The 27,866-nt window shown below is 38.1% G+C and overlaps 1 protein-coding gene across 1 annotated transcript in view; it reads left to right on the plus strand.

Annotated features, from left to right (window-relative positions):
* The window catches only part of ADCY8 (adenylate cyclase 8), a 141,431-nt gene that overhangs the window by 39,147 nt on the left and 74,418 nt on the right, over positions 1-27,866 (plus strand). Inside the window, 3 exon segments of the mRNA XM_030012099.2 lie at positions 13,847-13,977; positions 16,666-16,777; positions 27,712-27,839. Coding sequence (XP_029867959.1) covers positions 13,847-13,977; positions 16,666-16,777; positions 27,712-27,839 — 371 coding nt within the window.

A 27,866-nucleotide genomic window follows, 5' to 3' on the forward strand; every position in this document is an offset into this window, starting at 1 on the left:
TTTCCTCCCTGCAAGTCCTGCCACTGGTTTACTGGACACCTACTTTCCAGCTAATCTATTTCTCACAGGGGATTCCACAAATTCAATTAAAGCTCATTTTGAAAGTTAAAACAGTTTGGATATTATTTCTTTCAATTTCCATAAAAGATTTGATCTCAACCACCCTAAAGAACCATTTGTGCAGGTGAGAAGAGGGTTGTTTTGTTTTCTGGGTATGAACACACATTCTATTTTTCCAGTGTGGGTATGAGGGCTGTAGAAGGAGAAGACACCCCTTAGTCTTCAGAACAGTCTGCTGTTGGCATATTTAGTCTCTCCTGCCTGTTATCTGTGGAAAAACTGTAATCCTGTCTTAATCTCTTTTTCCATTAGAAAACTGTTCTGTTCGACAATTTGTTTCCCTTCTACCTCTACTTTCAAAGGATTTTTTTCACACTTTCCTCTGCAACAATCTCTATTTCCCACAGCTTTAAGAGGCTCTCTGCAGATTGATGAACTCTGTTGGTTTTGGGTTTTTGTTTTGGTTTGGTTTTTTTTTTTTTTAAAAGAAGCTTACATGTTGTGTAGGTTTTATCAAGCTCTTACAGATGTAGATTTTAATCAACCACCAGTACTTTGCAACCTCTAAAGTAAGAGCAGATTGGACTGGGATTGGAAAAGACACTTTAAGAGGGTTAAACACTATAAAGTCATCTTTTTTTATATTGGTGCTAAGAATATGAAAATCCCTCTAAATTGGTATGAGGATAAAGTTCAGATTTGGTTTAAAAAAAAGTAATCTGAATTTTAGAGATCACATGACCTTCCTTTTTCATTGTAAAAGTAGTTTAAAATGCTTCATAAATAAAAATCATAATCACAATAATTGAGGCTTTAATTTTAAAGGGCAAAAAATAACCTCACAATTAAAAATTCTGTGTAAACTTCTGCTTAGATATTACATTTTAGTCAGCTATTTTTCTTTATAGGAAACAATCTGTTAAATGTAAGATGCTCAGAAAGGTTTTGGTGCTTTTCTCTAAAGAACCACAATCCCAGTAGAAATTTGTTCTCTGCATTGCTCCTTTGCTACTTAGAGGATCAAACTCAAAGTATAACATACTAGTTAATCCAACAAGAAAAGGAATATGCAAAATTTATATTGTTCATCATAATCCATGTCCATATTGTGATTCAGTAGGTGACCTGTTTCCTAAGTCCATTGACAGACTTCTCCTCCTTATTGGGGTGGGAGGAAGCAATATTTACATGCACTTATGCTTTTGTAGGTACCAGGGAACACATCACAGGACCAGCATTTACATTTTCTACATTTTCTTGTCTCAGAACACCCTATCTGCTTAACCCACTTGCAGTAGAAAACACAACATTTTACATGTCAGATTTTAGATGTTGTTCCTTCACATATGCTGCTGATGTTTGTTTCTTATCATCAGAGCATAAAGCCCACATTTTGCTTTCAAGTAGGAATCTAAGGTAAAATCAAGATAAAAATCATCCTCTGCCTTCTCTCCCATTCCTTGCAAATCTGGAGTCATCACATGGACTCAAACAGAATAATGAGATTTACAGCCAATGCTAGAGAGGTGGGAATCAGACCCTGAACTGCAATTTATACAGAAGAAAAATAATCACAAAGAGTGTCAGGACTTCAGGCATGGGAGCTTTCCCTAGAAGAAATTGGTGAGAAGGAAACCTCTGCTTCCCCTTGTTAGTAGATGACTTTTGGATTCAGTAGAGATAAAACTACTTTCTGAAAATCTGTGTGGGGTTTGTTTTTTTTTTTTTCATCTCTAAATAAGGCTGTTCAAATGCTGTGCTGGTCGATAATGAATGGGACTGATAGCTCGTTGATCAGGTTTTGGTGGCCTGTGCCTCCTGCGTTCTCAGCTCCTTGCTAAAGAGAGAGGTATCTAATAAAAAAAAAAAGCCATTATCACAGCTGCCACTGACTAGTGACCCTTGCTGATTGACTCAGGAAAGTGGACAAAGGTGAAATGAGTAAGGGGAATGAAATAGTTTCAGCCCCCTACAGCGATGAGACACTTCTGCCAGCTGGTCTGCAGTACAGTCACCTCTGCTTAAATAAAGAACTCCAGGCTCCAAATTAATCAGGGTAGTACCTTTCCTGAACTCTGAATATACTTACTCATTTTAAGGTCATTTTTCTTTCTCATTCGGGATCAGAACTTTCAGGGCACTAGGGAAAGTTTATACTAACTTTCCTTAGTACCCTGAAATGACTGTAGGAGGACTCTGAAAATGTCCTTACAAGCTTCGCAATTAATAGAGAGGTTCTGTGGTCCAGATAATGGTTTTAAATTATCTGGCCACGAGCAGCATCAATTCTAAGCCAGCCAGAGTCAAGTCACTGATGCCATTGCTGAGAATAATTTAAGGTAAGATAAAATTTTTAGGTTAACATTTATGAATAGGCAGAGGTTCTTTCAAACATCAGGTTTTAAGTACCCACCTACAAGCCCATTAAAAGGGATTTGATTTTCAGAAAGTGACCATTACTCCCACCTATAGAAACTTTCCAGGAGAAGTTTTATCCAGCTTGTGCTGCTTAGTATTGGAGTCTTGTAAGTCTCTGACAAGGTTTATTCTTTGTTTTGACCAAAATAGATGACCTCCAAGCTCTTTTCCATCTTGTTGTTCTGCAGTGAATTAGTCATATAAAGCTGAAAAATAAATGGCATGTGAGCTTGCTTTCTGAAATTTTCCATGTCAATAGCTGCAATAACTAGTACTGTTGAGAAATGTGTATTTTGCTGAAATTGCCTAGTAATTTCTGAAACAGAAAAAAGTAAAAAAAAAAAAGGAAAAAGAAACATCTAAATGAATAGAAAGTAGTAACAGTGTGGAACAATTACATGAAGATTCAACAGCAGAGGAGTCAAAACAGCCCTGAAGAAGTGAAAGTGTACCGGGGCATAGCACCACAGACATTAAAGTCAGATGGAACCATTCTGATATTTTAGAGCAAAATTGAATTGCAGGAGCTGTTTTGCTCTCATTTTCTATTCCAGTAAAATAAGGAATAGCTTAAGATTATGCCATTATGGAATCAGTCTCCAGTAGGTGTGTCTATCTTTCTCCTGTTCTTAAGGTATGACTCCATCCTTCCTGTCCAAACTAACTGAAACTTATGGAAGCCAGTACACTAGAAGATAGTACAATGCTTTTTGTTGAGATATATGTCTTATTTCCATACAATTTTTTTTCTTCGGGATATTTTTCTTCTCTACAACCATTTAATAAAGAATAAATAAAAAAAAATCACCATGAGATTTGGAAGAAACAAAATTACAAAACTATAAAATTTGCCTTTCCATGTATTAGATATGTCTAATGGATTACTTTGGGGCTGGACAGTATCACCTCTAAGCATAAATGTTCATGTCAACAAGACAGGGTGGTAATACAAATTTTTTTGTAACAACTCCTGCTTTCCACAACATCTTTGTTACATGGCTGGGTTTCACAATGGAACGTAAGTCTAATGTGCTCTTCATTCAGGAGGTAAGAAATCATTGGTTAGGATCCAGAGGATCTGGAATTATTAACCATTGCTCGTACCCATTACAGACAGACTTCCTCCCTGCATCTCTTTGCCCCAGACACATGCTCCCACCCACTCCAGTACAAGTTAGTGGTGGTGCTCATGTGGCCTTATGGTGAGCTGATTCATTGCATCCGTGCCATACGGTGTAAGCATCGGCTACACTTAGTTTCATGATTAATCATGTTGCTTTTAGAAATAATTTTATAAATATTTTTGTAAGTATTTTATGGAGGAATACAATTTTTCACTTAAAAGATACACACAGAAGCAGTAACAGGTACCATGCCAAAAAAAACAACAGGGAGGGTTGTTCCACCACTTCCCAGCATGCTACAGGATCAGCTAGGTGTGTATGAAGCCGAAACGTTGCTGGGAAGGCATGAAAATACAAACTGGCAGCCCTGGAATCAGCCTTCCACAGCTCAGGGAGCACAGGGCAAGCAGGTATTAAGATTACAATATTCTTACATAGGCAAGTGGCTGATGAGAAAGGCACCTCCCTTGCCACCTGGCAATGGATTGTTAACCATCAAGCCCTGCCAAGGTTCTGTAATGTAGCTTCAGGTACTTGAATCTTCAAACCATTCATCATCCAACCAAAGCAGAGGACCAGCAGTATCTTGCAGTACTTTCAGCATGTGCTACATATATCATCTCATGCTGTTCTGGACAATAGTATTGAGGAAACAATTGGATAAAATGTCCTTCCTACAAGAAGTGTGTGGAAAAAGCTTTTTTCCTTCTTGCATTACCACAAATTTTATAACACTTCTCAGTTAACAACTAATTAGACACAGTTATAAAAAGTCATAACTCTCCTAAACACTGGGTTATCAGTTTGGATGAGACTCTAGCTATGTTTCATAGCTTATAGCTAAACAAAAGGAGACTCCAAAACCTCCTGTTGATCTGGCCTTGTTTCTCTTTGAGAACAGCAGATGCCTAAATGGAACATGTAGTCATGGCTGGGATGAGTGGGAATGGTAACTGCCTGAATTTAAATAAAAGAAAGTTGATATAGCTCATATTGCATATTGCAGCAGTAAGTAGTAAAAGCTAGAAGGCAACCTCATAACCCCACAAGTCTGAACATATTAGATATTGCATGTCCTTCCATATTTTTAAATTACTTGCCATTGTCTCGATAATGCACAAGAAAGAACAGCTGCAAACAGACTGTTCATTGTTCACTAAGTAAAGAATGAAGAAATTTCTCTTTAGAGCTGTTCATCATAACGAGGGGTGCTAATTCCCATTTTCTAGAGTGGCATCTACAATAATTACATCTATTCTGAACATTGTCAGTTTTTCAGTAGAAAACAATACCATTCTTATCTACTTCCCTTAAACATAACAAAAGCTCATGTGCTCCTGAAAGGCTAAAACCACTGCTCTCAACAGCCCTTTTCTCATGCTATTAAGTTCAGTGCTTAAGACAATAAAGCCTCTATGATATTAATTGTAAATGTTGTTAAAGCCAAGCTTGATGGTTCTGGCAAAATAATTCTTAAAAATCAAAATGAAAAGTGTGGAGAAGTTCCTCTAGAGTCACTGTTGAGTTAAATATTTCTAGGGTATGTCCACTCCAGTTTTACAGATGTGTCTTGAGAACAGTCATAAGCAACTTGTTCCCCAATCCAGAGACTTCCTCCCACAAGATATACGTAGGTTCATCCACCTGAAAGTACATGTAGAGGAGGAAGAACAAAACCTGAGTTGAACAGTCATTCAAGAGGGGCTTTTCATCCCTTGGCAAAGCCAACCCTGACGAAGATGTTGAGAAACAAAGGAAAATTCCAGGGAAGTATAGGCAGCATTTCGTCATTTGCCATGTACCATCTAAGGGGAATCAGTGTAGCGAGCTTATGCGGACAGCAGACCCTGCAGGGGTGATACCCTCGCATGTTCTGCAGGGAAACCTTGGGGAGTTTGACCTTCCTCTTGGCAACCTCCTGCAGACCCCACATTGCTTGCTGATGTTTTGTGCTTCTTGATGTTTTGTGCTTGTTGGTATTTTGTTTTCTTTGATCAGCACCAGTGGAAAGGTCTCCCGTTCAGTTTTTATTCACAAGACTGAGACCTTGTGCACTGGTTCATTGACCCTTCTCAAAAATTGTTCCAAAGGTTGTTATTTATTCATCAGGGACATGTCCCACTTTTTCATGAATGTGCCTAGCTACATTTGTGCGGTTGTATGCACTGTTGATACCCCCTGATTTCAGTACAATGGACACAAGGGATCAGTGCACACAGACCACAGAGAAGTTGTTCAACAAAGAATGACTATTGCAGGTGCATAAATCAAGAAGCGGGCATTAAACAAAGTATTAATGTTATAGTCTTGGGAATTTAAACAGATGTTTGACTCATGAAATTAATTCGCTTTATCACTGCAGGATTTATTTCACTGTTCCTAAATTTTCCTGAAGGAGTAGATTAGGCAGGAGTCAGCTCCATATTTAGACTCCTCCTAAACTAGTTGACTACATGCTCTTTACACCCCTGAGCTTCCGCTACAGTCAGCTCAGATCTAGTCAATACAGACAATGGAGCCCAGAGAGACCTGTAGTGACACCAAAGTAGTCATTTACATCTGATCTGTCGAGTATCTCTCCAGATTCACTGGATAAAATGGAAGCTTAGGCATACCTACATTGTAGTCACCAAAATTCAGGTGTCTGAATCCAGACCTGAATTCTACCATCAGTCTGTTACATTTAGGGATTTCTACTGGTCTTTTATCTTTTACTTGGTTATTCTTTGGGTTAAAGGTTCTTTCTTCATTTATTTACTCTAAAGTCTGACTGCTCCATCTTAAAGACTAGGGCTGATTCATGTCATGAATGGTAAATAGAAGAATAGATCACCAGCTATTTTATAACATCCTTTTGTTGCCGTCTTCTTTCTCCTATGTCTTTTCTCTCCAACAAATATATCTCTGTTCCTTTTCAAACCACTTACCAGTACTGCTGCTCACCTTTGAATTGTCTCCACTTAGCCAATTGCTCAACTAGCAAGCTTTCAGCAAAGCTCGATAATGTAGTTTCCTTCGCCCTAGAGTTCATGACACTTCTTTATTAGGCCTTTCTCTGAAAAAGAGAAGATATTTTTTTCTCATGTCTTCCCCTCCCTCCCTGAAAATGCCTTCCAGGAGAGACTGACTAGAAATGTGAAGGCTCTTTAATCATGCAAATAGTAAGGTACAGAAGACTATAAAAAAATTTACAATTTTCTTCTGTGTGATTTGCTACTGCTCTTTTGCACATGACCTCCACAAATTTTTGCTGTTCTTCTGTGTCACAGTATCTAAATATGTGAAATGGAAATAATAATCTTTAACTAGTTTAAAGGGGAGTTATGTGGCAAAGATCTTTATATGAAGGGGACAGTGACTTGATACTCATTCTTGGATAACTGAAAATCTTTTTTAACTGCTGGATTGAAGCAAAGTGATGTGAAAGGCCTGTGAAGAGGGACACATCTTGGTCCATAGAAAGTTAGCATCAGCTGTAGGAAAAGAAAGGTTGGACATGATCCACACTAGAGTCCATCTCTCAGTGTCCAATTTGTGGAAGGACCCTGGTTCAGCATCCCCACCACCCCGTCAATCTGGTGGGGTGTAAGAGCAGCTTGGAATACCAAAGGACAGCTGATGCCTGTACACAGAAGAATTTCCTGTCCTTTGAATGTTTCAGTAGCAGAGAATTGGCTGGTGGCTGGAGTGCCTTGAAAAAAAAAATATATATATACATACACACACTGGCACACATACATACACACTTATGTGTTATTTTTCTTGTAGTGTTTCTCCATACCATGACATACATAATACAGAATAGTGACGTGAGCTGTATATGCACTTTCAGTTGTGATCCTGACAAGGGCTCTTCACATGCTACAGTATTAATAGAGGACTGCCACAGAGACATACTAATTAACCTCTGTTTTATGGGTCATTGCCAGATCTTATGTGCAGCCAAGAACTTTTAACTTACCTTAATGAGTAGCATGAAGGTTAAGATATCAAATGTGCCGGACATATTTTTCTTGGCTTAGTGAACATGTTCCAAATGAACTACATTTTATTCTAAATAAACATTCTAGAGCTTGATACCTTCTTAAGTGAATGCAAACAAGGAGTGTAAGCTTTTCCTGTTTTGAAAAAAGTACATTCTCCATTTTAGCCATATGTCTATGAAAAAATGGCCTTTATTTATGTTCTCTTATCACAGATTTCATAAGCAGTTCAATAATAACCAGGATTTCTATTTGCTTTCTTTTATCTTCTTTTATTTCTGAATTTGTTTTCCTATTTGTCTTCCTACAAAGATAAGTTAGGAAATAACATATTTCTATTTACAGTGAAAAGATTTTGTGCTATTGTGAAAGTATCTTCACAGGATCTCACCGAAGACTTTAATCATACGGCTGCCTGAAAGACTGATCTGATTTATTCAAAGGGTGGATTTATTACATGGTCATATTGAACAATGTATCTTAATAGTGAAGGAATAAAACAATATATAGCCTAATGCCTTCTGTTATAGGAGGCTGAATGACACAAAATATCAAAAATATTTCTGGTTCCTGGAACACCAATCAGCAGCTCTTCCCAAACATGCCATCTTAAGATGCCATGGGACATTTGTTTGGGAGTGGAGCTACCTTAGGGCTAGACATTCCTGTGAAAACCTGCAGGAGTGTAAAGGACCTCCTGAGGGACTGGTTTTCTTCTTGCTATCACAAGCACGACATCCAGTGTTAACACATCAGAAGAAGAGTGGAAGACAGCAGAATTCGCAGGTGGGAAGGGTGGAAGGAAGTCAAGACAATGCAGATGTGCTAAAATTAGTACCACCCTGTACGGGGAAACGGAAGGTCTGAGTGGGGCTTTTTAACAGAATAAAGGATGAGCTCACTGCATGACAGCTCGCTGCCTGCTTTATATCAGCTATCACTGCCTTGCATCATTTTTTTCCCTCCCTCCTGAAGGCAGCCCTTGATTTAGTAAAGGTTTGTAGAACAGGTGGATTAAAGATTAGTTGAGTCTCGTTTCTCTCAACTTCCATGTTAGTATGTTATGCAGGCAGGAGCCCAGGAGAAAGATGCCATCTCAGAGTGGAGCGGTACACACCTCCACTTCAGCAGAAGCTATGAGCAGCGTGTGTTTTGCCTTCTTAAGTAAACCTACAGTTCACCTCAGCTGGGGCTGCCATCTAGACAAATGAAGGTGTTTATGCACAATGTGTTTTCATTGTAGCTGAGGAATGTTTACTAACTGCTGACTAAGACTGCTCAGAGCGGGAATTCTTCATGAACTTCACTGTGAAAGTTGTAAGTTAGAAAAGATGTTGCCTCCTGTGAATGCTGGGGAGGGGTTCCTTCATTTCTTCAGATGTTTCACGTATGGCTACATTTCATCCACAGCATCTAATCCCGCTGGCATCAAAACCAGAATTTTCACGATTGTTTTGCCTTTCTCTCTCGTTCCACCTATTGTCCCTCTTTGCTCTGTCTTGTTCTCTCTGAACAACTTTTTCCCCTCAGGAAGGGACATATCCCACAGCCTGGATAATATTAGTTTATGTTATATCCTCCTAATATCAAGTTGCCTCACAACCACCTCAACATCAGTTTCTCCGGCAGAAAACAGAAAGTGTATATAACACGTTTAATCTTCCACAAGAAAACTGATAGTACAGGGAGGAACTGAAGCCAGGCCCCCTGGGTGCTAGGTACTTTGGCACTTATGAAAAGTGGCCCAGTCTTCCTCTTTAAATATCATCTCACTGGAGCATGCTAAAACAACCATGGGGGGAAGCAACTACAGCCAGAAAGAAAGCTAAGCAGTGCCGAACTAAAATGCCAAGATACAGTTATGGCAATAGGAGAACCTGAAACCTCAGAATCAAAACACTGCCCTTCTGTAAGATTTAGGATTTCAATGCCAAGAAGCATTGTATTTTCTGTGGAGTGCATTTTCATTTGTATTCACTCTATGGTACTCAGTAGGGATGGTTCCCTCCTTACAGCTGGTGCAAGAATTAACCATATTCTTCTAAACCAAGCTAAAATTGCCTTTTATCCTCATATTTATCCTGAGTGTGACCAATATAGTCCTTTAGAAGACCAAAACTCTTCTGAGGTCTGAGAGGTGAGGTATGAATAGAAGAAAAGACTGCTCCTAATGTAAGGAATAAGTAAGAAATATGCATAGAAAATGCAATTGCTCTGTAAGTTAGGGTCTTCAGCCAAAGTTAAGGCAATAGGAATCAAAGGAAATGGCCATTGCCAAGAAGTGATGGTAAGAATGAATTTTTCACGTGGCTGACTAGAACAGGACACAAAGCAAGACCAGCCTGGCTTAGCTGATAAAAAAAAAATAATCAGAAATTAATGTTAAGATTTGGATTGAGCCTGCCTAGAAATGGTCATAAACAAAACACATCTATTTACGATGTTTGTGATAACTTAGCTTCATACTAGTAATTAGATTTTATAAGATGGGCTCTGTCCTGCACCAGGACTCCTCTGGAATTGATCTTATGTCCTACTTTGCAGCTCCTTCTCGGTTAAGAACTTCTTGACAACACTGGTGATGAAGCAATTGTTTTCTTACAGTTTAAAAGCTTTACTAAGACTTAGCCCTAAAGAGCTGCAATCTGTTAGAATTTCTGAACATCTTAAAACTTATAAGGCTATTTCCAGGACTCATGCTTTTTCTCATCAAATATTTATATGACATTATTTTAAATTACTTATTTTATTCCATATGCATATTTTCAGTAAAGGGATTTTAAAACCTTTGGACATTTTCTTTTCTGAAATTGATTTCCTGATAACTTTTTGCTCCCACTTCATGTCTGGGTTCAACACTGATCTCAATTCCCAAACTTGCAAAAGGCAGTTCTTAAGGTGTGATGGGTGGGGTGGGGTGGGGTGGAGTGGGGTGGAAAAAGGGTTTGTGGAAATACCTGCCTTTCCTAAGTATGAAAGGGAAGAGTTGGTCTGGAAACCACTTCCATCCCCTATATGGCTTGGTTCTGTGTAAGTGCTTTCTCCACAGTAATATCACTAAACTGCTTTGAAAATACAGGAATAAATTCATACTACACTGTATTTCCTCTGTGGGCATTGCCTAGGAGGACTTTCTTCATTGGTGTCTTCCACCTCTTTACAGTCTCTGTATGTGCCTGATTTGGAAGTTCACATCTGGTTTTCCCTAGACCCATCCTATTCCCCCAAATGTCATCTGAAATCTGGCGATAAGTAGCTTACAGAACTGACATTCTCTTCTTTAGTTCAGTAAGATTTCACTCTTTGCAATCCTGTAAAGCAAAAGATGGTTAATAATTTGGAGCCAGTTCAGTGAAAACCTGCTAGCTTTGCCTCAGAGTGATTTGGAGTGATATATTCCAATACTGGACAAATCTGTTTAATCTGGAAAAGGAAGACTGAGGGCAAGAGGACACAATGACAGTATTTCAGTAGAGAAGGATTGTTACCGAGGTGGCTGCAATCAATGATTATCCATACCCACTTTGAAAGGATAAAAAGAAAGCTTAACTTGCAGAGAAACAGATTTGGGTGGGATACTTGCAAAATCTGCCAAAGCTGTCAAACTGATGAGCCACTGAAACAGGGACTTTGCAAAATCTCTCAGGGCATGATCTAGAGCTTTTGTGAAAGAAGTCAACAATCTTTTGAGGGCTTGCCTGGCCCTACTTAAATGTGGTTAGTCATTATATTATGACAGGGTCTGGAAAACAGCACTTTGGGTGTATATATATACTCATACACTAATACTATCCATATATGTACACTAATACGCACTGATGTACTGTATATACACACTAATAATAAACTAATATACACTGATACTCTACTAATATACATTAATAATATAAATTCTTAATAAACATGTGCATGTATATATTTATATGTCACTTCAACTAGTTTCAAATATTTACTCTTCCTGAGTTCTCCTGAGACAGAGACAAAACTCATTGGAAACGCTGAATATGTTCTCCAGCCGTCCTCGTAGAGAGGGCCAGTTTGAATGGCTTTATTTAAATTCATTTGCATTGTTCCTAGCTAAATCAGTCAGTCAAGAGACATGCTAGCCCTGAGTCCTGGATACACAATTTGCAAATGCCAGCTCAGGGAGGTCATGCACCTTCCTCCAGAAGCAGAGCATGACTGGACCTATTGCACGTGAGCAGAAGAGTCAGCCCTTCTCAGAAGAACTGCATAACACATCTACGTGTGTGAAAAGAGCTAAGGGACTCGAATTACAAGTATAACTAAAGAAATTATTTTCATAATTGTGGTCTAGCACCAGAGCGGGGGGGAAGTGTGCTCACACAGTAGACTTACGTTGCCAGTTCTCTGTGTGATCCAGCAGCTTCTTGGCTAGTCATCTGTATAAATGAGATAACAGACTGGTTGGACACAATGGACTAACTTGGAACCACCCTGACAGCAGGATATTGACTGAACCTTCACAATTAAACATTGATGGACTCTTACAGGAATGGGGAATTTGGGGCAGTTCTAGAAATTCCCAAATGCAACTCCTGTTTTGTCTAATCCCATTTATATGTTTCAGTGTGTTAATTAATATTCTGGTGGAGTGTCTCATCCAGGACCTTTTCTAGGTGATTCCTGCTGCTGAAATTATTTAATTGTGTATAGATAAGACATTTGTAAATAACCAGTAGAAACTGTCCTTGCAGAAATGGTCTATCGAACTAGTCTTTTGTACGTAATTTAGATATTTAAGACATGTTTAATATGTGGTTAAAATATACCAATAGTGATGAATTATGTAGGACTGGGGTTGTCACATGGGATCACAGGCCAGCCAGGTTATAAGAACTGAGCAGAACAGTCATGTGAGGAGTCTCTGCTGACCTAGCTGAAGACACTGCCATGAGGACCCTTGCAATGCAGACTCCTGCCACCACCGTCAACCAACTGTCCATTTTAGGAGATTTGAGACTGTATGCGAGCATCACTCTATGCAAACATCCCAATAAATTAGTTTCTTCTTTCTCGACAGGCATTCTGCCATGAATGTCCTTACAGTGAATCAGTGAAAGCCTGTCTGCTCCCTTAAGGCCTAAAAGATGGACAGGAGCAGGCTGCCATCTGCAGAACAACCCATTCTCCCTACTCTCCCATGCGTTTGGGTATGGGAGAAGGTTATATATTCCGTTAACCGTTTTTGTGGCTGCTGCTGTACAGCTCTTACTGTATGATGTGAACAGATGTGAATCCATTATGGGGCAGGGAGGTTGTACAAGGTCTTTGGGAAAAAGAATGGTCAGCTCTGGGTCAGCAGAACACTTCATCCCACAATCTGTCCTGGGGGGATCTTCAAAAAAGAGGTGAAGTGGGCCACAAGCCAAATGAGTCATCCTGGAAACCTGCTTCACTGACACATATAAATGCTTATTTCTGAGATTACATATAGAGTTTTCAAGGAACTTTGAAACCCAGTCCCATTTGTCAAAATGATGTAAGCACTTCAATGCCACAGACTGTTGAGAAGACTGTGAGATTCCCAAGTCACTTTAAAACCTAGTTCCTGTTAACTGTTGTAACCCTATTAATATACAAACTAGTCTATGGCTAAATCTTTCCCATAAAACATTTCTTAGGGGTGCATTAGTTTATATTGTCCCTGTCTTTAAACTCTGACAATATGACTAAGCTTTGTCTAAATGCTGTCCTTTTCACTAAGTGAAGAGGAATCAGGTTCCTCTGCATATTTTTTGCTTTATTTATTCTCCAGCTTTATTATTAATTGTACAGTTTAGGAATGCTAAACACACAGTCTGTGAATTCTGACAAATAAGCAACAATAAAAAAGCTGGTCCTACTTGCTGCTGAGGACTTTCAAATTCCTCTGGCCTATATCTGTTAACCAAGCTACCACTGCCTGAAATGCAGTGCTTGATATGTTTGTAAGTGATGTTTAGTGAGAAGCTTGTAATGTAGGCAATAAGTAGGATGGATCTTTAAATAATCAACAAGAAGGTTAAAATATTAGAGGGAAGAATGTCTAGGAAGGGAAGGAGACAGAAGTGTCCATATTCTGGACTCAGGTTGGTAATGTGAATTATCACAAATTGTCTGAGCTAGAATTTTTAGAGGGGAGGGTCACATCTTAAATTGCCAGTTATCCAGCTCTTTAAATAGGGCAGAGCTCAAACAGTTTCCTGTAAAGTACTAATTCAGACAGATACTGACACTTTGGTTTCCTCTTTGTTTTAGGAACGGCTGGTGCTTTCTGTCTTACCACGGTTTGTAGTCCTGGAAATGATAAATGATATGACCAACGTAGAAGATGAACATTTGCAACACCAGTTTCATAAGATCTACATTCATCGTTATGAGAACGTCAGGTGGGTGGAGGAGACTCTTTCTGATGTTTACGGTCTCAGATACTGCTCAGGGTCTCTTGCTGGAGAGTTTCCCCTCTTGTGCTTTATTCATTTATAAATTAGAAAATTAGTGTACCCTTGTTTAATCCCTGAGCAGATAAGCACTTTGATGCCTTCTTTTTGGTGCCTACTCATCAAGATGCCTTGGATGCCTTTACCATGGCAAGACCCATTTGAACTGAACACTGGGCCTGGACCATATGTGTATTTTTTCACTTTAATTAAGTAGTCAGTGTTGCACAGAAAGGGGAGCCCTGCCTGCATGTGGACACATATTCTGCCACAACCTTCTGGTTGACTCCACACGCTGAGAAATGAGATGAAGACTTGTAAGATGCTCTCAAAGATGTAGACATGTCATGCAACTCATCTGTTTAGTAGCCATTTCATTCAATCATTCTTATTATCATTTTCCTAATTCCAGTTCCCTTTTTAATTCCCCTCTCAAAATGTTGTCTCTCCTGAAATTAGTAGGAAGGTGATAGTTATCCTATGAGCTGCTATTCAAGGTAATAAGTCCTAACTGTACATTTACACCAGAATGATCAGCTTCCACTCCATGATGTTACAGAACGTCTGAATTTATTTTGGTTCCCAACCATCAGAATGTTTAGCTATGCCAGTAACATTTTCCACAAGTTTGTCCAAATCCACAAGGGCAAATGATTGAGTCGCCATCACTGAAGGAAGTGAAAAATAAGCATCCTTGGATATGATGTGAGATGGTTTCCTAGGAAAGCATGTACTTTGCCTTTTGATGAAACCCAAATATAACTTTGTCTGGACAAGTTCAATAAACATAATTTGAACTTCTGCAAAAGAGCAAATTGATTATTTGCTGCTTCTGTGGCCTTTCAGTAGCTCAGACATATTATTTTATTATATTTGGTGGAAAGTATCAAGGACGTTTACAAAAGGGTGAATTGCACTAAATTAAAATATCTTCCATTACCCTTTTTCATTCTCAGTGTAAGTGTTGCTGTAGAAGAATCAAAACAGGGAGAAGATGGCCCTTCTATTTGAACGGAAAAGAGTTGTAGTTGGGGTGAAAAGTTGAAACATAATTCATGCTTGAAAGAGATTTAAAATGAAGATTCTCTGTGTTTTAGAGTACAGATACTGGTTGGTCCCATGTATGCTGCCAGGGACTTTTCAAAACTGGGTTTCACTTTATTTTTTCTTAAATGTTGAACACTGAACACTACCTAAACCAATGCTATATGAACCCCTAAAATTAGTATCCAGTTACACTTGGTTTGTTCTTTTGATAATGAAAACTAGAAATTAGTTGTTTGAAAATCTTATTTTTATCAATTTAGGCTATTATTAATATTTATTCCTCTTTGTGTAGTTTGGTACTTTACCTTTTAATTTTGTTTTTTCTCACTGGTAAAACTCTTATCCAGTTTGTGAGCCCCTTACTTAATCCTTACCCAGACCCTTACCAGTCCATACATTTGAAGATTAATTGAATTATCATTAGTCATATTTTATTGTCCACCTGATTATTACTATATTTATTATTGGTTACATTAGTGATTCTCAGACACTGTCAAATTGTGATCTTGTTCAACACAAATGAAAGACCTTCAGCTACTCAGATTGTAACACCAGTTATTCGTTGACTTTGAAGTGTTAACAAGGTTCATTTGGGTTAATTCCAGTCTATGCCAGCATGATATGTGTCTTTTTGAACATTACTACTTTTTAAAACAGACAATACTTTCCTTTCTTCAGCTGCTAAGTACTAAGCTGTTACATGCTTTGGTCTGGGTGATAGCTTGCACACCACAGACTTTGTGTGTGTATGTTTCTCTATATTCACATGTGCTCATTGTAGGCATAATGAACAACTGAAGTTGCATGGGTAGAAAATTCAGATTGCTGAAATATAGGTTAGAACTCTGTTTGCAACTAGTTTGTTGACTAAGATCCTACCATAACTTCAGGCACCCAATTTGATACACCTAAATTTAAAGTACGATCACACCAGGCTCCCTGTGAAGTCAGCAGAAAGAACAAGGAATTATCCAAATAAAGATTCATACTTTAACTCAGGTACTTCTGCCAAGTCCCTAAAATTAGATGCAATAAAGCTGGCCTGAGCCTGGCATATATCAAGACTGTCATGAATCTCTGTTGTCTTGGGATTTGAGTCTTGTATGGAACATAGATAAGTAAAGCCTGAAAATCACACACAAAATTGAAATCAATGAAGTCAAACCCACTCTAAAAACCAGCTCTATATAAACCTACCCTCAAAGAACATTGTCAGATACTAACACACAGCTGGATGCCAAGCCTATCTGTTTATACAGCTCTCTGTATTATGAGTGCACTATGCCTCAGTCTTCTCGCTGATAAATGGGGACAACTGTGCTTATTAAGGGTTAACTATATCTTCCTGTATGATCTGAAAATCCAAAATTGCATTACACACATTTTTAGCAAAACCCTTTCTCATACTTGCTAGTATTCCTTTAGTCCCTTCAATATTTATATTCAGTACTCCAGAATCTCCAAAAGTCTAGAGCAAAGGTAGCATGACTTTAAAATGATCCTTCACTAGTAAATTACTAGAAGGTGACTTAGGACATTCGGTTATCAAAGGAAATAGACTGGAATATTAATACCTCTTCCTTTTTTTAGCATTCTTTTTGCAGATGTTAAAGGATTCACCAACCTCTCCACAACTTTGTCAGCCCAGGAGTTGGTCAGAATGCTGAATGAACTCTTTGCCAGATTTGATCGACTAGCACATGTGAGTTAAACACAGTTTATTTGCAAAAGGATATGAAGTCAACTCTGTATTTGGGAGCTTTGGGAAACACCCTCTGATCACTTTGAACAATATTCATCTAGATTTTCCCCACTGGGATTTTTATACAGCCATTGGGGTTGGAAGACACTGACAAGTTTTATCACAAGTGACAAGTTCCGATAGCCAATGAAAGCTCAGATAGTCATCAGAACTTCATGCTTCTGTAGTGCTAGACCAAAACAGTGTGAAAGCAGATCACATACCACAGTTTCTAAGGAAGTTTTATAGTTCTGGTCCTTGCTGGAAATGAATTTTTTTTTAAGACCATAGCTTTATTTTGACTTTTCTTCTAAGAACTGAGCAAAGTTAAAAGACCTATTCTTTAAAAGGTCATATAATCAGGCATCACAGTCATTGCAATGGTTAGTTACTAGCAGGTTTTACAATCTTTGGGTTAGAGTCTATCTAACTCAACAATGAAATTAAACACAATAGAGGAATTTTTTACATTAAGCAAATTAGCTGCTACTTCATTAGTACTGATTAGAAAAAAATGAAAGCACACAAATACAAGCAGAACACACGCTCAATTTTGCTAGGGTTGCATTTTCTTCTTTTTTATGTTTCTTTGGTCAAAGTTTTGTTTCATGTGACTATCTTTAGGTGTTAACATCTGAGCTGGATAATAAGGCTGCTAGCATAGGCAATAAAGTACATTTAATAGAGTTTAGCTTATAACTTATCCAACTAAATGTAGGCACCTACTATGGAAAAACAGGAATTACATTCTGAATATCATTGACCATGCTCTTTATTTACTCTAAAGGGAGCCTAGAGTGACTTGCTCTACTGTACGCATCTACATCCCGCACTGATTTTTACATATTTCTGGTTCAGGTGTATGGGGTATCTGTGCATGTGTTGCATCAGTAAGGCCCTTGGTGTTGTCTCCTAGCTTGCAAATTAAAGCCAAGAAAGGCAAGACTTCTGTAATTATTCAAAGTTCTTTTGAGTCAGCTACTGTTATGTCAAATAGCAATGTGTTTTCTCATGTACAGAGTGATGCCATAAACCACTGCCTGGACACTGGCAAACTGGTAAATGCAATCTACAGTATTTGTTTTGCAAACAAAAAAAACACATCAACTCTGATCTACATTAAAAACCAAGCAGGATGAAAGAAGTTACCTCAGTTCTGTCTTTTAGAAAGCTTATAGGAGCAATGTCTGCTTTCTTCTTTCATTATCATTAATTATATTTTCTAATCATTCCATAAACTATATTTAAGCAACAGAGATTTGTATAGAAGGAGTAGATCCAATAAAAGAGTTAAGAACAAGGAAGGCATTTACATCTAAAAGTGTAATCCAGACAATCCTCCCTCACTTGCCACTTAACCCTGAAGGCACTTCCCTGCTTGGTGTTAATATTTTATAGGAACTGAAAATTTTGCTTCTTTAAACGCCCACAGGTTTCCCCCTTCTCTGTGGTTTGTCATACATCTCCTACTTAAACCTTCTAGAAATATTTCTGTCACAGTCCTAAACTCATAAATCTTTATGGAGAACACTGAATGTGCCCACATAGGAGCGGGAATACCAAAAATGTAGGTGACTTTATTTTAAAGAAACAGTAATGAATGTACCAGTTTGTCTAACATAGCCAAGAATTTCTTACCCTGAAATTTGCAGAGTTTGGGATGAAAGAACTTCTCTGTCTGCAAAACTTCATCATCAGGACAGTCACCTCTCAAGTGAATGTCCCAGCCACTAAATTCATGACTTTAGGTTCCTTCATGCATTTTCTTTCCTAGTCTGTGAATTTGCTTTTCTCTTCTACACATCATTGACTAGACTAATCCAGTTGTCTAGATCAGTCCTTTGAAAGGCGGAAGACACGGGGAAGAATCACTGCAGAAATTGAACAGATTTGACTACAAAGATTAGAGTGATCTAACCGTAACTAACTAAAATTTATTAAAAAGAAAGTAATTTGGATTGTGTTCCTTGTTTGCGGATTCTGAGACTTGGATGTCATGATACCTGCCTGATGTCCTGCCAATAGAGATGCCCAACAGCTCTAGAGAGGAACAGAACAGAATGTGGCTTTTGGTGTTTCTGTCCAGCCCAAGAAGATGAACCCTCTCTCTGCACTTTGTAGGAAACCAAGACTCCTCACTCAGGGTCCTGGATTCTTATGGAGGGGCCAGCTGCCTAAAATATAAGGGCTTAATTCTTGTATTGAACTTAACCTTTGCCTTTGGAAAATTTTGGAAGAGGGTACTGACTGGCCCATGACCCAAATTTTAAGGACTTTTGATTTACATGGACCTATCAATCTGCCCAAATGATATTGTATGACGCTTTCACACCTGGCAAAGGTGTATCTTTTGGAAAAATGACTGGTCTTTATCTGAAGGTCCCAGGAGATGGAGTCATACTTGTGTATCTTGGGAGTCTATTCCAGTGCCTTAACACTCTCACTGTTAATTCAGTATGGCTTGTTTCTCATCTGATTTTTTCTGACTTGGAATTACATCCATCAATTCTTGCTATGACCTATTTTTCCTAGACAAAAGAACCATCTCGTAGCCACTGATTTTCTCTGGGAATACATTTGTGTGCTTTGATCAAGCCGTTCTTCAGGTTTCCTTTTGATGAAAGAAACAGACCAAGCTCATCGTGAGGCTTTTTCTCTGTAAGATTTATTCCTTCAAATAATTTTGGGGACTAGTTTTCTGGACTGCCTCCAATTTTTCAGAATCTCTTTTAATGCATAGATACTAGTACTCAAAGTAGTGTTCCTGGACTAACCTCCACTAATGTGGTGGAGGCAGATCATCACCATTCCTCCTATTCTCTCTTTCCCTGATCACTGTCCAAAGATCACGTATTTCTGAACATACAATGATGACACTATGGTACTGAAACATATTATTTTGGTTTTTTATGGTCTTGCTGTCTTGTTATGACCATCATGCCTGCATGGTATTGATCATTCTACCAGTCTTATTCCTTTTGCAAATGTTATTAGCAATGGTTTCATACTTGCCTGTAAATCCTTGACATGCCTTTTGGAAAGTGGTCCTTTCAAGACCCCCCTAGAAGTACCTTCCACTAAGGAGGATTACACATTCACATCTAGATTTCAAATCTATCGCTTAACTGGTTCTTAACTTAACTAGAGTTATCATAACTCTTTAAAATAGACATTGTTACTCAAACTCGGGTTTTGTTAAGAATTGTCATTAAAGCAAAGAGGTCAATTGCAGAAAGCTTGAGGCAGTTTCTTTAGATGTTAAGGAAAATCCTTATAAATCCTTATTTTCTTCTAAATAAAAGTAGTTTTTTATAATCTCATATAAAGGATTGTTTAATCTGCTCTATCATCTTATATAAATCATATAATATTAAAGACGACACTATTTCACAGCTTACTGAAGAATGTCATTTAGCTTAGTTTCTTGTTTCTCTTATTCAGCCTTCCTTTTTCTTGTGCAATGCAGAAGCAATGAGAGCTCTGAGATTTTTTAAAATCTTCAGTCAGTTACATGAAGCATTATGGCATATGTTGATACATATAATTAATAACAACAAATTCCATAATATCTGTATCATTACCACAGAACAATTTGAATAAAAATTAGAACTCAGTACAATATTTCTTGTAAGAAAGAAATGTAATAGTTATATACAGCTTTTTTCCCCTTTCTAATCACTCTATGATATTTGTAAGAGATTTATAGTTATTAAAGAGAAAAGCAACAGTTAGAAAGGAAGAAAAATAAGCTGGCATAAAACAGAACTGAAGAAAGATTTCCCTATATATTCATCTACTGAGAGGCCTAAACAGAAACTTAATTAATATTAATGTTTTCCTTAGGCAGAAATTTTGAGCAGAGAAGGGAAATAAGATGACATTTGGTAAGATACTTAAGCCTAAAAAAGGTGCTGCTTTGATGAAATGATAGTTATTTTTTATGTTTGTTTTTCCTCTGCCATCTCTGCAGTGCTAGATGTCAGCCGAAACTATGATTTAAATTGTCATATTTCTGAATGTATCTACACTGTGTGTAGATTCAGTTTCAGATGTGAAAAAGAGTAAAACCCTAAACAGGCATCTGTAAGCTTTGTCACAACAGCAGCTGAGATGTAGTCCAACATCACTGAGACCTAAAGATAAAATCAAGCCACGATATTTTGGTTTAGACACATAACACAAAGACGAGCACACAGAAACTCTTAGATTTGAGTTTGGACCCATCCTTAGCATGAAGCATTGATGCTGAAACAGAAATCTCCCCCTGAAAGATTAAAATCCATGGGTTTCATATGAGAATAAAATGACTGGCCTGTAAGACACTTCATCTCTTTACAGTCTCATCAGCTTTCATACGATAAACCAGAATAACAGTGCTTCTTACTCAGAGGAACTGTAGATCCTGAATGGAAAATTCACACTTTAATATGAGCCTTTTTCCTCTTTTTTTCTCTAACACTAGCCTGGTGTTAGCATGAGAGTTATTTATGTAATGTGAATCACAGGTTGCTTTTGCTTATTAAAGAACTGATGATTTTTTTTTTTTTCCTAAGAGAGGTGGTCTTTTCCTTTAACCTTGGTTAAATTCTCTCTTGGGAGACTGCAGACAACCTGTCAAAAATTTCTTCAACAGTGTATTACCAGTCTTACTTGTGCCTAGCATTTCCAGGGGTGGAAACCAGCCTAATGAGCAGGCTCCACAAGAATGCATCATCATATAGCCCCGGTACAATACCTGCACCACCTGGTATCGGAGGGACTAGTGGAGGACATTAAAGGCTCTTTTGTCTCCTCAATAAAGACACTCCTGTTGCAATGCTTTACTTTTCCTGGCCACATTTCACCTCTGAGCTGGCAGTGCTTTGTTCTTTTGTGAAATGATCTTCAAGCATATAACCTGCAGGACAACCTGCAGGACTCTAGAGACTCCCTAAACCCCCCTGTCTGTTTAAACATATATGCCAGTAAATAAAAGTGTGAATTTCTTCATGCGTATATGTTTGGGGTACTGTATTAAGAAGCAGAGTTAACTGGATTATGAGTGTACATATGTGATATTTAGTTAATTATAAGGACATTGTATGAATTTATAGTAATGGAAAGGAGTGAATGCTTTTTTTGCAGTGCTTAATTCGAGGGTGTTTTCCCTCCTCCCCAATGTCAATAATTAATTGTCTAATACTAGTGAATAAACAATTTTATTAAATGAAGTTCTTACTAAAGTTATAGTATTTCAGATGCTAAAGAGCCTAGTAAATCATCAAAAGACCTGAACAGTCAAATAAAACCCTAGTCAGCAAAACAGTTTTAGAAGTGATAGTCTACAGGCATTTTATGAAAAAAATCAGATTAAAATGACAGATTAAATAAAATTTTAGTTTCAAAATTTCTTGATGATTTAGGAACTAAGAGTTAGGTAAAACCAAACCTAAAAAAAACCCACCCACTTTGTTGACTAAATTAGGATTTGAATGAAATTTAAGCTTCACAAGTATATTCTTGAGAAATGTCTACCTCACCCTTTATATATCTGCAGTCCTAGAAATTCCTAAGGGGCAGAATTTCCATCCAGAATTGCTCCTGCCTTAGCAGGAAAGAAACACACCTTGAATCTTTCGAACAGGGATTTCTGTGCCTAAAAACACTTAGGGCATAATCTACTAATTAACACTAGCTGGCAAGGATGGTTGCTCATCAGACACAACAACCACAGCTGTTTTTCTTCCACAGTGTGGCAAGGGGCAGAAGTGTCAATATATATTAGAAAACTCAAGCAGGAATGTGCCTCAGTTCCTTCTGCAGCATGAGAGACCCTAAACCCATATTTTCTGTCAGCCTGGAGAAGTCCTAACCACCCTGCTATAGGCTGTTCTAAAAAAAGAAAGCATTCCTTACATGCTCTGGTAAATTATGTAAAAGGAATTTAATATAAGGCTATGTTTAAGTATTCCCTGGTCCAGGCAGAGGATGAAAGATTGCCACATTTTTTCCTTTATGTGTATAAAAAATAGAAAGAGGCCTTGCAAGCGTGACCCAAACCTGGTCCTCCTTTTTGCCTTCATCACCAGACTCAAGAACTTCCCTCCATCTGGCTCTGCCAAGGTCCCAGCTCTGTTTTCCGAAGTGACAGAGCTGCAATAGGAAGAATTTGGATGGACTTCTCTCCCCAGCCCACCCCAAAACAGCCTGCTGATTAAGAGCTTTGGCCTAGACCCCATTCGTGCTGAGAAAGGCCTTTTATCTAGGTTTCCTATACCTTTGGCAAATGTTTCGGGAACTGAGCTATTGTACACAAAGGCCAAGTCCCTGCCTCCTCCCACTCTGGCCTCCTTTTAAAAGGAGATTTACGTGTGTGATTTCTTTGTTCTGCAGTTCAGCCTCAGTAATGTCTCATCCACAATGTTCTAAATTTTTAGCTTGAAATTATAAAAATTGCGAATGTGGACTTTTCTGTGGGCTGTTCGCTAGCCTACGGGATTCCCTTCAAAAATAGGTGAAGTGATTAATTCACCACAGGCAGAATTGAAAAAGTGGTGTAACTTATAAAACACAATCACTTTTTTCCCCTTATCAGAAATTTAGCCCAAGGAAACAAGAAATATTAATGGAGTTTGTGACTGTGTCTTTCAGTAACTTGATATTTGAGCAACTCATTTCTCCAGCTCCACTTTATGCCAATTTGCTTTGCTTCCTTTCCAGTCACTAAGGGTGTATTTAATAAACTTAAACATAAATCATTCACACGTATGAGGTAATTATTTATAAAAAATCTGCATATTTTCTTTTGCTCTGGATTAAGGTGATTTGGAAAAAGATTTCTTATCAATTGCCACTGAATTAATCTAGAATTATTATTAATAGTTGAGTGTTTGAATCTGCTCAATATCCCCAGGCAAAATTTCTACTAATTTCAATTGATCTTGGCAGAATCAGGCCCCTTAATCTTTCACTTGTAGCAAATGAGAAGCTGCAAATAAGGGGAAAAAAAGCCCGTATCTGTGACATGCTGAGAAATTAACAGATACCTTCAGTAAATGTCATTAATGAGTGAGTATGGGGAAGGATGTGAGGCTGATGGATACCGATGTGAATGTCTGTATAATATCAGCTGTCATTTACATGCACAAGGACAACTTCTGGAATTGCTTATGGGAAGGGGAAGAGGAATAGAATAAAAAAAAAGATCGTAATAGCCTCACAACAGTGTAAGGATTTAACACTGCAGTGTAATATTTGCTGCATCAGAGTTCCTGTATGGCCATTTTCTCTTTAAATAATTCACTAATTTTACAGTTTCTTCATAGATGTTTATATTTTTCATTCATTTTCATTTAATATCAACTTGCAACTCTTAGATACCATTGCAGTGAGATGGTTTAAGGAAGTGGGCTTGAGCTCCAGAGTATGAGCAAAATCTTGAATGCTATTATTATCATTTTATATCACTGAAAAGTAGACAGACCCTTACAAAACTCAGTCTCCTATTTACAACTACAGCATGGCTACCCACATTAGCCATGAATCTAACCTTAATGTACTTACATAACGATATGACATTATACAACCAGCCTGACAAAGCATTGAGTCTAAACTGTAGATGTGATTAAACTGCAGAGTTATCAGAAGGAATCTCAGGAGACCACACAGTCTTCCTCTGCCAAAGGCAGATACCATTAGCCCTCTGTCCTTCCTGGCAGTTGTTGAATTATCTTCTTCTGGGTGAAACATTTCCAGTGATAAAAAATCCACAGTTTACTTTTGAAATAGGTATGATGGGAATAATAAGGGAAGAATAAAAAGGGTAAGGACAATATAGTCAGACTGCAACACAGTTCCTGCTTAACAGTCATAATGATTTGACTAACAGGAAAAATAAGGAAGACAAAGAGTCATTTAAGTGCTCCTTGTGGCTTCTTGTGCCAATAGAGACCTGCCTGGTCCTTGCGTCGCTCCAGAGGGACATATGTCTTATGTCATGTCTGTTAGTCCTGTGTGGGTGCCTCACATACCCAGGGGTCTTACCAATACACCATAAGCTTATGCGTAGACAACTGAGCTGAAGCCCAGCCAACTGCTTTAACTGTGAACTGAATCAGTCCCTAGGCTTCACTGGCTGCATTGCCTGGCTCTCTTTTGACTGTAACAGCAGCCTTGACTGCTGGCTGATGTATGGACACATATATGTAGTTTTTGTTTGGATATCTCACTCTGTAGATGACTTCCTGAGCTTTGGCAAATGAGTGTACAGGTGATGTATCATGACAAGAAAAAGCATACATTTGTGTGCAGCTGAATGGATTTTCTGTGTCACACACATGCACTCATATCTGCATACACCAAACCCTCATTAGCAGGTCTTGTTATGCATTAAGATTCTTGTTTCTTATTCTTATAAAAATCACATCTTTTTGGAGCGGTCTGCCTTGTTCTGATTTTTCGCAAATAAGGACACATGCAGCCAGGTGACAGAGGTCTCATCTGTCTTTAATGGAATAAGCATTTCAGCCAGTTATAATAAATCATTAAGAACCAAACAGCTGAGTTTTTTTCTGCTGCAGACTACTTTATCTGTGCTGAATTAGATGCTCACTTAATAGGGGATTCCCGCATCATCAGATAGGCAGGTACTACAGGTGCAAGAATCTATGACAAATGTTACATGTAAAAATGTGATTATAATACTAAAATATGATATTACTTGACATATGTCTGTCTTTTCCTGGAAATTGACTGGTTTTCCTTTTTTTTTTTCTCTATTATACTATGAGTTTATCAGTTGTAATATATTTGTAGTGGGTCTGAATGGAGTTAAAAGTGCTGCCTTTTCCTTTACTCCACCTCAGTCAAACTGATATGATGTTATAAATGCTCCTTTTACTTTGTAGATGTAAAAGCAAATGTCAGTTAGACTATGAATCAATTGAATGGCACTACTGGAAAAGCCAAAGAACTTTAGAATCTGTGTTTTACAATGTCTTTATCTCTGCATTTTGTCTAACCAGAGAACACAGAGAGAAGCTTAGGGAAGCTGACTAACAGATTGACATGCACTGATTCATGCCATTGAGTCCTCGCTACTTGTTGATTAATGTTTCATAGTTTCACTCTATAGAAAAAAAATTAGGTGTAGAGTTCTGTAAAATTGAATCTCTAATTCTTTCCATTGAGGAGGAAACATGTAAAAAATTAATGTTTTCGTGGATTTTAAGATGTACAATTTCAGCTGCAACCATATGAAAAACACCTAATGTTTGCTTCTGTGGGTCTGCAGAGGGATTGAAGAGAAGGGGACAAGGAAAGAGGATTGTTACATATGAATTTTGACATTTTAGAAGCCTGACTTGAGTCTTGAATTTCCTTGTGAAACTTGTGCAGCTAGACATTGCACTCTGAGAGCCAGAAATGGTATTAGCCACAGACTTAGCCAAAGCTTCAAACACAGTCAGCTCCTACTGATGGTTTAAGGAGATTTCAGGGTGAATCAGCTTACTTTGGCCCTGTGCCCAGAGCAGATTTTACCCTCACTGGCATGCTTAAAGCTTCAGCTGACTTCTGCAAAAGCTTTGGGTACAAGTGTGTATGTTCCCTGTGCCGCTCTAGGATTTGTAAAGACTTGTCTGAGGTTGACTACAAAGCTTCATTCTTCCTAGGCAAAATCTTGAATAATAACCTGGAGTCCCATTCATTTGGCCAGTACTCAATTCCTGAGGCACAGTCAGCGTTCACATTTGTATTTATATCCTACTTAAAGTTGTCTCTTCCCCAGTGGCTTTAGTGTATCCCCGCTCCTTTGTTTAGTGCAGCCTCCACCACAGGTTGCCAGAGATAAAGAGAAGAGAAAAGCTGAAATAAATACCACAGGGCAAATTTTGCTATCATCTAATGAACCAGTTTTACAAATCATTATCCTATTCCCCAGTAATGACTGGTCTTCATTTTAATGTTCTGTCATTGGAACCTTTACTGATTGAGTGTTAATACTGCACTTATTATTTCAAACACTTCCCTGACTCGACTTACTGCCTGCCCCTAGACACTTGCAACTCTGTCCTCAAATTATTATGGTCTCTGTTCCTGTGCATTGATTGTCTCCCATGAGTGCCAAGCCAGCAGAATACATTGGGCAAGTTTACAGCTAACCTTGGGCTTACTTGTTTTGCTTGTCTGGGAACTGCAAAAGTTTCAGCAACCCAGGTATTTCTGCTCACTAGAAAAGGATCTGCTAAAATAATGATCCAATCACACAGTAGTAGGCTGTTTCAATATATAAAGATACTGTTACCATGTATTTAAGAAATTAAATACAGTATTTGCTCCTAGGGTAAAGGATGTCTCTAGCTGGATGTCAAATAAACGTCATTTCTCCACAGTACAACTCTAATGCAAGACACCTTCTTTGATATCCTTGGCATGCAGATACTTGATCAGATCCCATAGCTGTTGGGAACGCTTGAGTGTGACAGTGGACACTTTAGGTGGGAAAGGATTATCAGTTGGAGAAAGAGTTTTTTCATTTATTTCTGGTGTAAAAAGGGGGCAGAAAGGATGCCCTGGAGAAATATAGTCTAAAATGGGTTATTCATTATCTCAGCTGGCATTTCTGAATCCTTGGCCTAGCTTCCAGCTTAACTGATGAAACCTTTCTCACCATCATCAAGGACATCTCTGACTAGCATGACACAAAAATCAGTATATCCTTTTTTACTGAAAATGTAAAGGTATTTTATTTCAAAAGTGAAATAAACCAAAATTGTACTAATCACAAGCAGGAAACATCCAGCAACAAGTTTTGGTGTTTTTTTTCAGTACCGTTCTCAGCCACTTTAACATTCACCTTAAAAATATGAAAAAATAACTGCAAATCTTTTCTTTCTCTTTGATACATTTACATATAGGAACATCATTGCCTCAGAATAAAGATCCTGGGGGACTGTTACTACTGTGTGTCAGGGCTCCCAGAACCTCGCCAGGACCATGCACACTGCTGTGTTGAAATGGGGCTCAGCATGATCAAAACTATCAGGTAATGCTTTTTTTTTTTCCTTCTTCT

Source organism: Aquila chrysaetos, chromosome 4, assembly GCF_900496995.4.
Source record: "Aquila chrysaetos chrysaetos chromosome 4, bAquChr1.4, whole genome shotgun sequence".
Classification (NCBI taxonomy): domain Eukaryota; kingdom Metazoa; phylum Chordata; class Aves; order Accipitriformes; family Accipitridae; genus Aquila; species Aquila chrysaetos.